A 15761-nucleotide genomic window follows, 5' to 3' on the forward strand; every position below is an offset into this window, starting at 1 on the left:
TATCCCCCCCCGCCCCCCAATCTCGGCAATTATCTTTATTCCAGGAGAAAACCTTCGATCACAAACATAGCGAGTGAGATGATATCACAGCCATCCATTAGTTCTCAAAGGCACCGCCGACGCCGTATCCCCTCATGGCCGGGGATCTGGTTACGGTCGTAATTAATTGAGTTCATAACCGCGTATTGAAGAACGAAGGGAAAGGTTGGACCCAGCGATCGGTACTCTACCTTTGGAGGGAAAAAAAAATATGAGAAGGCTTCGTTTAGAAGAAATAAGGAGGACAGAAGCGCGAAGAGGAACTCCCGCAATTAGATTTGAAGAAAGAAGAGATTAGTTATAAAACAAAAGAAACGAAAAGGGTTTCCGAGAACCTCAATAATCGAATCCACAATGAGTTTTCTCTTCGGCAGAAGGAAAACCCCTGCAGGTATTAATCTTCGATCTTCTTTACATAACGTATCCTTTTAATCCTTTTTTTTTCCAAAAATCTTTTGAATCCATCATTTTTCTTTTTTGTTACTCTTTCGAAGCGAATTCCTAATAATCCCCTTCTTGCTGTTCCGATATTTCTACTCTCTGATGAGTTTATTTGATTCATATTCAACAAAGATGTTCAGTTTTTCTTGTTCCTTTTTCTTTTTCCTTTCGAACCTTCCATATATCTTCATCCATCACAGGATGGCGATGCTTTTTTATTACAATTAATTAAGGATTGCACAGAACTTGGCATGAAGATTAGATCTTGTCATTAGGTTTTGTTTAACAACGTTGTCCTTAATTTTTTTGCATAGGTTTAGCAGGATTGTTGCAGTGATCGTACAACTAACTGATGGGTTCTGTTAATATTCGATTTCTTTGTAATTTTGCTGCAATGTTTTTTTTGATATGTATTATTTTTACGGGAAAAATGATGGTTTTAGTGAGTAATAAGTTCTTGCTGGTTTAATTGCAGAACTACTGCGGGAGAACAAAAGGATGCTCGACAGATCTATTAGACAAATAGAGAGGGAAAGACAGGGACTCCAAGCTCAGGAGAAGAAGCTTATTGTGGAGATCAAGAAAACAGCTAAGCAAGGCCAAATGGTATACTTTTTCGCAACTACTTCTAATTCTTAAGAAAGAGTGTAGCTCTACGAAGTTTAACTTATATCCAACTCAGCATTGCTTGCTACTTTAGCTTAGAGTAGGTCTACCACATAGTGTTTTGATCTTCTATGGAGATGTTTGTTGAAACTATCTTTCAGAGAGGTCCCAAGAGGCAGCTTCGTGTGGATAGTTCTACATTGCAATGATTGCTGCTGAGTGAAACATGACATACTTATAGAGAGAAGAAGAGATTAAGATGGAAGTGTAACAAGAAAAAGGAAATATGTAGACTTCATCATGAAAATTTTAATATTGTTTGAAGCAAGGATTCACAATAAAGGTACTCGTCCCAGTCGGTGTGGTACCGAACACTCTATCCCAACACTTGAGACAGACTAACATCCTGATATGGCACCAGGACACCACCTCTTCCTTTCTTTGTTTGTTTTTTTTTCTGTTTGCTTTAAAATTCTAACTTTTCTTATTTTTAACAAAATTTTAAAGAATTTTTCATGTTTGAGTTTCCTTCATAGGTTTTTTGAGTCTATCAGGGGGTTATCGGTTAAATTTTCTCTCCTTCCTCTCTTTTTCTAGTTCTCAGTTTTCCTCTCTCCCATACTTGAACAAGAAGAGACAAAAGATGGCCATCATAGGGCTCTCTCTCCCCCCCTCTTGTTGACAAAGATCCAGCTATTCCTGCTGATACTAGGTGACTTAAGTGGCATCTCAGTCCACCCTGATTGGCACCAACAAGAACGGCCAAGACATCCCGCTTCTTAAGCAAACCAGTATACGGGGATGTTCCAGGCACCATTATATCATTAAATGGAACTGGCAAGGCTCGCTGGGACCATCCAGACGTGAATCCTTTGTTAGTTGGCATAAGTGTTGAAAACTCTTGACAGATGCAGTTTAATGTGTCTAAAATAACTACTTGAGCATTCAAGTTCTATTAGCTAGCATGCTTTCCTAAAGAGTATTTTGGAGTTCTAATAAATTTGTTTTCATTTATACCTGGAAATTTTCATTGGTTTCTGAACCCCAAATATTTGAAATTAAACCAAGTGCTCTAAATATAGCACTTCTAGATATTAGAGATCACAAATATAACGTCATAAAGAATCCAAATCTAGTGTTCATGTGATGGTTTATGCCCTCTAGGAACTTGCTCATATATTCTAGGATGCAACTTTCGGTTTGGTGGATCTATGAGATTGTGCTATGTTAGGATGCATCAATTTGAAGGGACTTGTCAATTTGGTGGACTAAGCTTACTTTTAAATTCTAAATGTTCTCGAATGTTATGTTTAATCAAAATTATATAGAGTACAAGTATGTGAATTTATCTTCTGCCCATTCCTTCCCTGTATCCAGTAATATTGGTATAGTCATTATCATCAAACTTTATTCTGTTTAGCATGAATAAGAAATAGAGAAATAGTTATCTTGTTATTTGTTGCATGAACAAAAAAATAAAAGAATGAACCATGCCACCGCCTTTGTTCTCCAATGCTGCATAGGTGCTCTCTGTTTTTATACTTTTCTGGTAAACACAGAAGAGGATTCAGTGGAGCATTTTTCTCTGTTTGTCAAAGTTCAAAATAAGCTGATATGATTTAGCAGTAGCTGTCATTTTCTGGATATCTAAAATACTCGCCAGACCTCAACTGAAAATTTCTCAGTGCATTATTTCTCAGTCCATAGCAATACGTTATCTAACTGAAAATTGGAAATCTTCTATCTCTATATTCTTCTGGTATTCCAACCTTTAGCTCATTTGGCTCCAATCTGTCTAATGAATTTTCATAGTTTGTCCTACAGCATGAATTAATTTTTTTATAACTTACGTTTTAAAATATTTTAAAATTGTGGCATTGTTATCCATGTCAAATCTTTCACAGCTGGATGTATTTTTTCTGGCAGGGAGCTGTAAAAGTAATGGCAAATGACCTTATTCGGACAAGACATCAGATTACTAAGTTCTACGCACTGAAGTCTCAACTGCAAGGTGTTTCTCTTAGAATTCAGGTAAAGTTTTTAACTTTCAAACGCATGTTCATGTGGTAGTTGTAACATAGAACTCTGCAGCGTAGGCTATATATTGCTTTTCTGAGGTAACCTGTAATCTGATGGATAAATCCCCTCGGTTGTTGATTTTATTGATGTGTATCAGATTATCTAAGATTCTACTAAGCACCCTCATTATCTTGTCTTGTCATAGGAAGAAGTTTTAAAGCAAGGTCTGAAGTTGTGGCCATTTGATCTGGATTGTTTTTCAGTAACTTTTTTTTAAAAAAAGTGCTGGTTGTCAGCTAATTTAGAATTTTCTGTGCCTCGTGGTTCTTGCTTATTTGGAACAAAAATTGGTCTGGGAATCATGTTTGAGGCAGGCTACACAGAAATGCCCACTATTCTTTTTCTTTTCCCCTTTTTATTCTGAGATATCAACTATCAATGATTCTCAGCATGCGATTCTCAGCATGCCTTGAATGGGATTGATCTGATTTTAAGCTGGCTGGCCGAAATCACAACCTCAAAGGATCCTGAGCACCTGTCCCTTTTAATAATAGATCTGTGGCCTATGCTAACTCAAAATTAAGCAGGAAACTAGCTAAAATTTATGTTTGTAGAAAAAGAGTCGTAGCTCAAGATAACCCACAGGTCCTACGATTGAAACCTAGGTCTGATGCCATTTATGATGACTCAGGACATCACTCGGAAAGGGGAGCTAGAAGGTATTATTTGGATTTCTGGGTTCTATATAAGTATCCAAGATCCCCTAAGCACAACCAATGAGGGACTAAACACATGCTTGAATGAGCTCTCACAACAGTGTTCTTATTTTTGGCAAAATTCTTAATGTTTAAATTATGAGTAGATGCGTTCCTATTGAATAAATAAGGAGCAAGGGGGGTTAACTAGATCTTTGTATATGATTTTTGTGGAGAAAAGCCTTTAAGGAAAAAAATATACTTGCTTATGCTCTTGTTTAATTTCTTATCCCAAAATTATGGAGATGGGAACGTTACTTACATTGATTGGGTGGAATAGGAGTGGAATAGTGCCTTCCAAATGTTTAATTATTTCTATCTTAATTTATGAAATTGCCTAGTATTGGATAAGGGGGTCCCCTTGTTCCTTTCTCTGAGAGTTCTGCTTGATGATTAAGAAGTTAGTGCAGCATATGTTGATTGATGGTTTACTCTGATTTATCATTCGAGGTTATTGCATATTAATAAAGCATACTGGCTTCCAGGATGTTCATTCAGTCCCTTGATTGCGCTTTTACTTTCTTATTATTTTTCTACGAGGAATTTCTTTCTCTTTTTAATTGCCTGTCGGAAATGTCCTTGGTCGGTGCACGAGCAGTACTATGGGTTTCTCAAAATGCAGTTGGAGAAGGCTGTCAGCAATTGCTTGGTGTGGTTTCTCGTAGTTCTTGATGCAGATGATGGCCTTTGGAAGTAGATTGATTGGAGCTGTTCCTTCATAAAAGACTGGTTGTTGTTTACTTTTGTCTGGAAGATCTTTAGAACGACTATAAAGTTGATCGGCTGATTTAAATGGGAAAGTGTAAATATTTTCTTTGTTATTGAATAGTTGAAATGTTAATTCAGTGATAGGTTTCATGATTGATTTGCTGTACAGTTGGCACCAAGACCAATTTTTTTTGTAATAACGAGAATGAAATCTTTGATACATGCAGACATTAAAATCAACACAAGCAATGGGTGAGGCCATGAAAGGTGTTACCAAAGCGATGGGACAGATGAACAGACGGATGAACCTACCAGCATTGCAGAAGATAATGCAAGAGTTTGAGCGTCAGAATGAAAAGATGGAAATGGTCAGCGAAGTAATGGGAGATGCCATAGATGATGCCCTGGAAGGGGACGAGGAGGAGGAAGAAACAGAAGAGTTGGTTAGCCAGGTCCTTGATGAGATTGGTATTGACATCAATGCGGAGGTAATTTTATTACTTTTTTTCCTTTTACTTGATGGAATCTCGGCCAGAAAAAATTCTTATCCTTATATCTCTTGGTTTTTATGCATACAGCTAGTAAAGGCACCCTCATCTGCAGTGGCAGCTGCACCAGTGGCAGGTCACAGGGTTGCCCAGGCTGAAACAAGTGGGAATGATGATAGTGGGATAGATAGCGATCTGCAGGCAAGGTTAGACAATTTAAGGAAAATGTAATTTTCCTGATAGAGTTTTGACAGATGAGTGTAAGCCTGGGGCCATGCATTATATCTGAGATATGCTCTATCTAAGCCTGGTCTTTGGTATCTTGGAATAATCGAATAGAGTTATGCTTGAGCTTGCATCTCTTCTTGCTCTAATCATATTCTGACCTCTTTTCCTTTTTTGAGTTTCTGCTTTCTTTTAATCATTCTCTCTGATTTAGTGCTGAAATTATCAGAATCTAGCTATGCTCTGGTCGGATGGGTTAGATCCCTGCTTATTTCTTGAGCTGTCGCTGTGTCATCAAATTTTGATGGATTGGTTTTAAACTAACGAATGTGGTCGTTTGATGAGAAAGGCAGATCGGTCTGTTTGTTTATTCGATCAAGGTTTAGTAATTTTCAGTGTGCTGCAAATCTGGAGTGAGTTCTTTCCTCCCATGCATTTAGGAAAGCTAATCAACCAGTGGACAAATTAGCTAGCAGATGCAGCAGGAGTCTGTTTTCTGAGAGTGTAATCCTTTTCATTGTTCTTTCTTCTTTTTAATGCCTTTGGGACTGCTTAGGTACCCCTGAATGATACGAACACATAACCTAACCTTGCTGTATACATGAATTGCCTGAGAAGAACTCCCCTCAAATCGGAAAAAAAAAACGGAATATTTACCTGAAGACTTCCTCATCTCCAGTTCATGAATCTCGTTCTCTATGTACATGTAAGACACCAACAATTAGAAACAAGATTATTTACACAAGAGCAAGAATCAAACTGCCCGTGCCCCTGGGTTCAATTGGATGCCGCTGTAGGGAAATCTCCCCACCGGCGGCGGCAGTCTCGGACCGATGATGCGGCGGCCGTCCGAGAACATCAGCACGGCAAAGGGGGCAATTGGAATGAGAGTAGAGCCACATATCGATGCAAGGAGCGTGGAATGAATGCTTGCACTTGGGCAGCTGCCGGACATCTTCTCCATCGGCGATGACCGATAAGCACACCACACACTCATGCTCCTGAGCCTGCTCCTTCCGATACTTGCACACAGGAATTAGCTCTGCGATCCTCTCGTCATTGTTCTCGCCGGCCAAGAGCCCCCATGACCGGAGAAATCTCCGAATTGCCTCAACGATGCTGCATGGCGAGCAGCAACAGTAACCGACCGCGATCATGTTCGATATCAAGAGCAAGACTGTGACTGCAGCGACGGCCACGGCAAGGTAGTAGTAGTCTTCTGAAGAGTTGCCTCTGGTTTGATGAGAGGGAGGAGGTGGAGATGCCATGGCATGATGGGCGGTGGCTCCCAAGCTGCAAGAGAGTTTGAGAGGTGGCGAGCAAGGCTTATGAAAAGCTTATCTCGTGACGGTGGGACAAAACCAGTATTTGGATGGATGCTCTATGCTTGCGTATTGTGTCTGGATGCATTTGTTTAAGGTTCCTTCGGTGTGAGTCGCCCCACAATAATATTAATCTTTTTGGACTGCCATCTGGGTGTCGCATCAAGGCGACAATTTCCAGGCCGCCCACAGGAGGAGGTAATTGGAGCAGGAAACCATGCACAGGTTTGGCTTTTTGTTTGGCAGATAGACCAAAGAATCCTCGGCAGCACAGAAGAAAGCTTGTAGTCTCCTTGTAGTTTTACGTAATGCTTGGGCGTCGCTCAATCACAGCCACAATTCATCCCACAAAAGGTTGTGTAGCTCCAAATTAGAGCTGATTATGGGTCAGACGTAGGCACAAACAATATCAAATTTTATGTCTGAATGGAGTTTAGGTTCGAGACCCTGCCCATGATCAGCTGTACTCCCAATAAATGCAGAAATTTAATTGGTGTTGTGATCGAATGGCGAGCTTTTGCGACGACGATCCGCTCTCCCTCATAGCATTCTGGGAGTGATATTTGTTGGATTTTGTTCTTGGGGCGGCAGCCCTGACCCCAAGCAGCTAACATGCTGAAATTATGGTCCATGGGGGAAGAGATGAGCAGCAATTTTGACCACGGAAATGCCAATTATGCTATGTTGGCTGTACACCCACAGGAGAACCATAGTACGGATACATGGACTTTGGCCTAGGGACAGAACAACTTGGGCGAGTTGTCAATAAGCTGTTTTGTATCTCTTGAACTTTATAGTTTGGACCATATAATTTCTCTTCCATTGGCCAATTTTAATATTGCACTTGGTGGATGGTTGATCATTTGTTTGGTTAATCATTACGAGCTAATTTAGTCTTAATCTATTAGTATGCTACAAAAATAACTGCCAGTTGCTCAAAGGATGATAGTTCATCTCTCCTCTTTGTAGATGCATACAGTACATATAATAGTTTACAATCAATTAAGGATAGCCATGATGATTAAGGAGAAGATTAGGGTTTGTGGTCTCCATCGCTAGCTTGAACAATTCATATTTAAGTTTAAGTCTTGTCCTTTGGCTTCATGCTTCTTGGATGATTGCTATCGTCATTGAGTTCTTTAGCTATTTTTAATCTTAGACATAAACTTCTAAGGGAAAATAAATAAGAAGGATGAGATCGGCATGGATGTTGTGAAATAAAAGTTTGCTCATGCTTGCTTAGCCAGAACATAGATATGGATTCAAAAGGATCTTTTAGATTGATGTATTCCATTTGATCTCGCAATCCAATCTTTATACAAGTGCTCCAACATTTGAATTTAGAAGCACGAGAGACATTGCAACAATATTGTTTTGTTACTTCTTCAATGTATAAATTTGTTTCGAGCTTAGGTAATTTATTGCAACGAAGTACCAAAAATTCTCAATTTATTTAGGTTTTATGACTACAGCAACCAACATCTCCCACTTAAACATGAAAGCCAAAGTTTGACTAGAATATATTCCTATGTAGCCCGATTTAGACAAATTGGATAAAGACAATTCCCTAAGAGTGAAGTGTCACAATATATTATAAATTAAGTGCAATTGAGCACCAAACCAAACTCAAGGTTGAATGCCGGAAAATCTAGACTACAAGATTTGAAACGAGCTCAGCCACCTATGGAATTTTTTTCTCAAAACATCATTATAAACAAATGAAAGGTGAAACAACATTATTGATGGCTCTAATAAAGAATCGATGGCAAGTAGTTGATGTATAAGATTTGATAATCAAAATTTTGTTTAAGATAAGCGATAAAGGTAGAAGACCTGAATGAGAACACAATGTCCATCATTCATCTACCATGTGATTCCTTAAATAAGATCCTATCAAGGCATTGAAAGTTCTTCTGGACCCAGCAGACTTCTATTTCTTCTGCTTTGTATTGCTTTTTTACTAGTAATGTAGCTAGTTGTGCTCATATAAAAATAGTATGAGCAGCCGATATGCCAAAAAAAAAAAAAAAAATAGATCTCCGAAACTGCATAGCTAGTAGCTATAGCCGATGCCAGTGGCTTGTTTCTGAAAAAAGGGGTCCAAGAGAATGCTGCTTAAAAAGGCGTGCCAGATACCAGAATCGTAACCTATCCAACCGGAGGGACGGATGATTGCAAGTGTTGATTTTTGGGCTCATGCAATCCGAAAACTATTGGACAAGGGGAGAGTTGGTGAGGGCCAGCACCCATCACAAGGTGGGTACTGAGTATATGGACCTGGTCCCCCCAACTTCAATGTAGAAACAGAGATTTGATGAGGTCATGGACATTGTTTAATTGGTATTCCATCTCTAGCTCTTGCCTAACTTAAAGCCAAAAGCTAACCTGTTAGCTCATTGGTAATCTGTTTAGTTCCATGGATTTATGGTAGCTATCATGCGGTCCTAGGTACCAAAATGTTCCAATTTTCACAAAACTGAATCCTCGCTGGAAAAAATAAGTTGAAAAGGTCATAGGAAATATTCGGATTGGTTAAAAATTGTTTTTATTTTATTCAGTGTTTGAAGCCACATTCGAAAATTCTACAACAGACTTAGACCTTCCTATTTTATGTCCAACATTTTATCACGAAAACCCATCTTCATTGACATCCCCGGTGCGTGTTTTGCCCTGCTTGGATGGGCGGCATATATATCATCCATCTTAGAGATAGATGGCTGTCGTCGATCTCTCAACTTCTGGAGATAAACAACATGCCATTCATCCAGGCATGCACTGACCATGAGATACATCGCTAGGGATCCGACCTCCATCTCCTCATGCCCAAATGGATTAAGACGCCTCTACTCCCTAACTGCTGAGAACGGTGACAATTAAGATGCTTTCGAGGGCAATCGGTGTCGAGCAAGACACTTACATTCCAAATATGTTTCAGAAGGTATGCAACCATATCAAGCGGTTGCATTGCCATTCTTGTTTGATATATAATATTAAATAAAATATTTTTCATGTAGCCTAAAGAATTTTTTTTTTTTTTTTTTTTTTTTTGTTACAATGTTTTTCATGCAGAAGAGCAAGTTGGATGTTTCTATTGAACGCGAGACAGTTGTACTAAATTTAAAGTGGAGATGCAACAATGCTAAGATCTAGTCAATAGTTTAGGTGCGGTCTACCCCGCACGTAGGTTCCCTACTTGATGCTCTTTTTCAAAAGTAATCATTGCAGAAAGGATACATGGTTCCCTTCCTTTTTCTTAGAAGAAGAAAAATGAAGCTAGAATGGCTGCTGCCTAACCGGAAGATGTTGTCGAAGAAGCAGTCAAAACATAATTACTAAAAAGAAAGGAGGAAGAAAGGCAAGGCCGCCCCCCCTCGCGCTGCTTTCTCTTTTTTTTCGTTTTTTTTAATACAGCGGCTCACATGCAATGGATGTAAATGCGGCTAGCAAAATCACAAAACCGTAGTTCACTAAAGAGCTCTGATAGAAACCTTAGTTTTCCATACAAACCCAGGAGTGGTGAACAGTAAAGAAAGCAACCTAGTCAGCCGTACCATTTGCCTTACTGTAGACATGCATGGCCATGTTGGAGCCACACTCTCCAGGAGTCTGCGGATGTCGTAGGGCAGTGGCCTTTCCTCCATAGTGCCTCTCCAACTCCGAATCCACTCGATCACCGTGACCGAGTCACCTTCGAGGAGGAGACGATCTGCACCCAGGACGCGCCTCGCGAAAGTAATGCCCTCCCAAGTAGCTCTTAGCTCGGCACATACGGCAATTGTGTCGAAGATGCGTCGACCCTCGGCCACCACCAGTCTGGCCCTATGGTCTCAATGACGAAACCCACACCGCCCCAACTCCCGCCGTCACCAGCGTTGCTATCAAAATTTACCTTGAGATAACTAGAGGGTGACACCCAGAAGACGAGCACAACCCTGAACGCTGCAAGCGCAAAATGGGGCCCCTTCTCTCTCACCATCTATAGAAGCAAAGCATGTTAAATAGAGGCATCAAGATTGTTCCAAATGTTAAACCTCATCTAAATGATGACGCCCTTCTTGCTCATCAAAAGATGACATACGTGATCACGCAAGCATTGGAGACCTATCCTGCATCAAGCTCCAAACTCAGATCCCTTGCAATTTATAATACAAGATCTTGCAATTTAAGTCTAGCTTGATTCGGCCACTCATGACTTCCTTTCCCTAGCGTTGAGCACGTTTGTTAAATCATTAACCGTGGGTATTACAAAGTCAATTATGCACTACATAAAAAGGACGAATCATTGTTTCCTTAACATTTACTAATTGCCTTCTTTATCATGTACTTGTTAATAAAGATATGTGGAGAAACTTGACTTTAGGAAACAAAGAGTGGCACTACAAAGTAAAGGGAAACCAGACTTTAGGAAACAAGGAAGTGCTCTCCCCTAGTTTGAAACACCGTCAGCATCTATTTTAGTCCCAAAGTTGAGCACGCCTTTTGTCCTTTCTGAGAACGCGGCGAGAATTTGTGCGCGCCCTTTTATTAGGTGAATCAGGTCCATCCTGGATCCGACCGGAAGGCAGCCAAGATGGATTTATTTCCCTTTCAATGAAATTTTTATTTCATCTTAGATCTATAGCAGATATAATCCATCTAACAATTTCTCGTATAAATGATCTTGTGTGAAGTGCCGGGTGTCTCCTCTTCGTTCAATTAGTTGTTGTCTTCTCTTAAAAAATGATTTTCTTTTGCTTTTGGTTTCTTCCATTATGGATAATTTAAGGTTAATTATTCATATAGGTGTTTGTCTGCGCTTTACCTTAGGGCTGTAAATTGATCGGGTCGACCCGTGACCCGACCCGCGTAAGACCCGATCCAATCCGATCCAAATTTTAGAACCCGCGGAGCCGGGTCGGATCCTAAATTTGGACCCGTTCTATTTTCGGGTCGGATCGGGTCCACCCATTCTCAATCCAGATCCGGACTTGTTCGACCTTTTTTTTTTGTTGGGGTTAGCCTAGTTTGCACATTTTTCTTGAGATCTAATCATGGTAAAAATTTGTAGGTTTGGATCCGACCCGTTCCGTCGGGTCAAAATTTGTAGGCATGGATCCGATCCGACTCGATTTTCAACCGGATCGGATCTGGGTCCAAAATTAGGACCCGAACAAGAAACCTGATCGCATCGGGGTAACTCAGGACCCGACTCGACCCGATCCGACCTATCTACGGCCCTAATTGCAGGCTTGTAGCAATGTTCCGAGCTAGCAGCTACACTTTTGCCTTGGCCAACTCTAGCAATATTGGCTTGACAAAGAAGCAAGATGATGCACATAGGAAGTAACATGTCTTGGATCCGACTTTACCAACGTGCAATAAGGGTTCGCCACATGGCCGACACTAAAGGCGCGTAGAGGTTTTTAAATTTTGAATTCTCTCCGGATGGCATCCAGTATATCTTGGCCCATGATCTCACGCAACTAATCCTCTCAAGTGATTTATGCGAGCAAGACGAACGGGTGTAATGTCCGGACGGAATACTCGAGCGAGATGCACAGATCGTTGTAGAACATTAGTGCACATGCAAGCCCGCTTTTCTCGGCAATGGATGCTGACCCTCACCTAAATAAACTAGGGGTAATTAATCACCGGTACATTTATTGACCGGTCTTTAACGTTTAATCCCTATTGACTGGTTGTTTAATCTCAATAAACTATACCTAGGGAACCTTTAGGTATGTTCTCCTGACCCTATAGCATTACATTGCTACTCTACTGCTTCAAACCTGCACTATATCTTGTCTTAGGTATTGAAGGGTCCTGTGATGGATACACTCCGAGAAGTGGATTTAGTGCTGCAAATGCTGTCTTAATAAAGCTTTTTGTTCTATCATTTGTCGAGGGTGTCTTTCCTTCATCATCTTTCATGGTATCTTTTCATTTCTTAAATAAAATTCTTCTAACAATGCCGCAAAACTTTCTCAAAATTTTATTGCAATAATTTTGTCTTGACAAGTTGTTTTCTAATAAATAAACAACCCTGCTTGGAAGATCATTAACTTCATAACTAGGACCCCAAGATATAGTTGTCAACTTGTCATTTGTGACAAATATGTCATGTCCTCTCATAAGCTTAGATGGTCAAAGATATTTTGTTACAGAATTGCTATTGAAATGTTTAATACATTGAAACGCCATGACTACTTGCAGCTTCCATTATATAATGATTCATATTAGTATAGCGAAATCTAAATTAGGTCTATGATCGCATGGCGAGCCACTTGTTCAATAGGCCCAACTCTCTGGCTGATTGAGGGGAGAAGACGTACTCCTATTAGACCCATGATTCCTTCCACTTGGAAGCAAAGCTTGCATTAGGTATCAAGTTATTATATACTAAGTTATATATATATATATATATATATACACACTAAAGTAAAGTTATATACTAAAATTATTTCCCAAAGTTGCTTTCAAAAAATGCATGTCATCTTATTTTCATTGCTTACCTTGCATAGCAGCATAAGAAATCCTTTTTCATAAAAAAAAAGTTGAATGAGATCGGGTACCTCCAAAATTTCCTAAGATGAAATGAGCTGAGATATAACAAGATTTTGGAAGAGCTTGAGGATGTCATATTAACATCAAACTTTTAGTTTATTCATTCTAATCTATCACCCTGTGTTATAAAGACAAGCACTAATTAGTCTAATTTATTACCTGCGACCGTTTGCTTGGACCGTACCACGTCTTGCCACACACACGTCAAGAACAAACTCTAATGCATGCTCTGTTCTCATTTTGTGGAGCGATGTCCTGCTTGCAAGAAAAAATGATGTGAAAGCCAATTGTATAACATTATGACAAAGTTTGCATGGGAAGGGTGCTGCCCTCTCTTTTGTCCTTTTTTTTTTTTATCAAAAATGTTGGAGGGGATCTTAGGTCGCAAGTTTCCACGTGCCATACTCAACTCATGAGAAACCCTATGGGCTCGTTTGGTTCGCGGAAAGTATTTTCCCTCCTAGGAATATAATTCCTGGGAATCATATTCCTAGGAAGAGGATACCTAGGAAAGTATTTTTGGCATGTTTGGTTAACCATGGGAAAGTGACAAATTTCCAAAGTGCTTATGTTTAGTTGACCATCCACTTTCCTATGAAAGTTATGTATAATTCCTATTATGCCCTTAATAAAAATTAGTTCTTTAATGCCTCTTTAATGCTTCTTTAATATTGAAGGGTCTTTTTGGGAAAAAATAAAAAAGGAGTGATTCCCACCTCATGGGAAAGTAACTTTCCCATGTTTCTCATGGCAAAGACTTTCCCATGAAATGTGGGAATCATATTCCCATGGGAATACAACTTTTCCATCTCTCTCCTTTGAAAACTCCAACCAAAAAAAAGGCATTTCATTACTTTCCCGTTGACCACACTTTTCCCCCTCCTTTTCCTGCGAACCAAACGAGCCCTATGGGCCATCCATATGTGAGTATGTCATCCCAGCGCCATCCCAATACTGATAGAATTAAAGCATATCCATATAGACCCATCCGGATGTGGGGCATGCAGTTCTCTGATTTAATCGACGTCCATGCGTTTCGAATCCGAATAACTTGGATGGAGTCCAAGCCTCTTTACCACCACTAGACTACCACTTTGGTGATTCTTTTCTTTTGTCATTCGCCCACTAACGCTGGAGGAGATTTATCAGACATAAAAATAAACAGATGCTTCATGTATTCAGCTGGATTTAATATACTGTTTTGGAAATTTTTTTCAACTGAAGGGTGATTTGCACATCTTCTTTCTCCCTCCTTTTGCATCAGTATACGTGATACGGGCCATCATGAGGAGCAGCTATATGACATCGTTCAGGATACACGAACATGCACAAAATCTTGCACATAATTATTAGATTTTTTATAAGCATGTGAGTATAGGTGGTGACCAGCAAAAATGATGGTTGCAAAGAAAATCCTACTGCGCCCATGCACCACATACGCGTTTGCAGCACCATACCCCAGACTCTGTCAGCCAAAGAGCAGATGGCCTTCCAATTTGAAAGTTTTAATATATCAGTCTTTTACGCAAATTCATCATTGGATGGTCTATTAGTTGCTTTGAAATCAATGTAGATGACGAATGATAACATCTAAAATACTTTGAGGTCTATATGGTGAGTGATCTAACAAGAATTCGTACGAATGAAGAGGAAAACAATACAATCCGTATGAAGAAATACAAAAAATATCCTCTCATTCAAGAGAATGAAGAGGGGCCTATGTGGTCAGCACGAAGAAATAAAAAAAATCTTTTTCATTTCAAGAGAGCAAAGAGGAGATTTCTTTGACGAGGCCATCTTCTTTACGATAGAAGGGAGACAATGTAAGTGTTGTGGGATGGGGTTTTCAGTTTAGTTCCACATCGGCTAATCAGTGGAAAGGTCTGTGTCTTATAATGAGGAGGTGCAAACCTTTCCTCCAGAGGGCTCTTTTGTAGGACAAAACCGTGCGGGCACGGAGATACTCATCAGGCGAGCCTCCGGAGCGGAGGGATACTCATCGGGCGAGCCCCCGGGACCCAGAGCGGACAATACCTCTGGAAGGGACGCGGATGCTTTCCCTGCTCGGTCGGTGTGCGGGCTGGTGCCGGGGTGCAAACCCCGCATCAGATGGTGCTAGAGGAAGGGCCCCGGCCACGCACAGACCTTCCCGCTGGGGGGGCTGTGTTGTGGGGTGGGGTTCCCAGTTTAGTCCCACATCAGCTAATCAGTGGAAAGGTCTGTGCCTTATAATGAGGAGGTGCAAACCTGTCCTCCAGAGGGCCCTTTTGTAGGACAAAACCGTGCAGGCACGGAGATACTCATCAGGCGAGCCTCCGGAGCGGGGATACTCATCGGGCAAGCCCCGGGGATCCAGAACGGACAATACCTTTGGAAGGGACGCGGATGCTTTTCCTGCTCGGACGGTGTGCGGGCTGGTGCCGGGGTGCAAACCCTGCATCAGTAAGAAAGATGGAGGCTGTGAGATGACGACTTCGACTCGTCGGATGTATAGATAGAGAAGAGTTCGGTCTTTCAACCATTAGATCATGCAAGGATCAATGCGAATTCTGTGCAACGGATGAATGAAAGAGTTTGCAGTGCTTTAAAATCATTGCAGGATGCAATCCGACGGT

General features: G+C 40.5%; 1 protein-coding gene across 1 annotated transcript; it reads left to right on the forward strand.

Annotated features, from left to right (window-relative positions):
- The first annotated feature begins 13 nt into the window (after positions 1-13).
- LOC103703455 (vacuolar protein sorting-associated protein 2 homolog 1-like) lies at positions 14-5459 on the forward strand. Its single transcript, XM_008786305.6, has 5 exons — positions 14-430; positions 956-1086; positions 3013-3117; positions 4796-5056; positions 5147-5459. Exons 1-5 carry the CDS (start codon positions 394-396, stop codon positions 5285-5287), a joined length of 675 nt encoding a protein of 224 aa, XP_008784527.4. The 5' UTR covers positions 14-393; the 3' UTR covers positions 5288-5459.
- The last annotated feature ends 10302 nt before the right edge of the window (positions 5460-15761 follow it).

The sequence above is a fragment of the Phoenix dactylifera genome, chromosome 8 (assembly GCF_051530095.1).
Source record: "Phoenix dactylifera cultivar Ajwa chromosome 8, Ajwa_hap1_PhDact_Kaust_v1.1, whole genome shotgun sequence".
NCBI classification, from domain to species: Eukaryota; Viridiplantae; Streptophyta; class Magnoliopsida; order Arecales; family Arecaceae; genus Phoenix; species Phoenix dactylifera.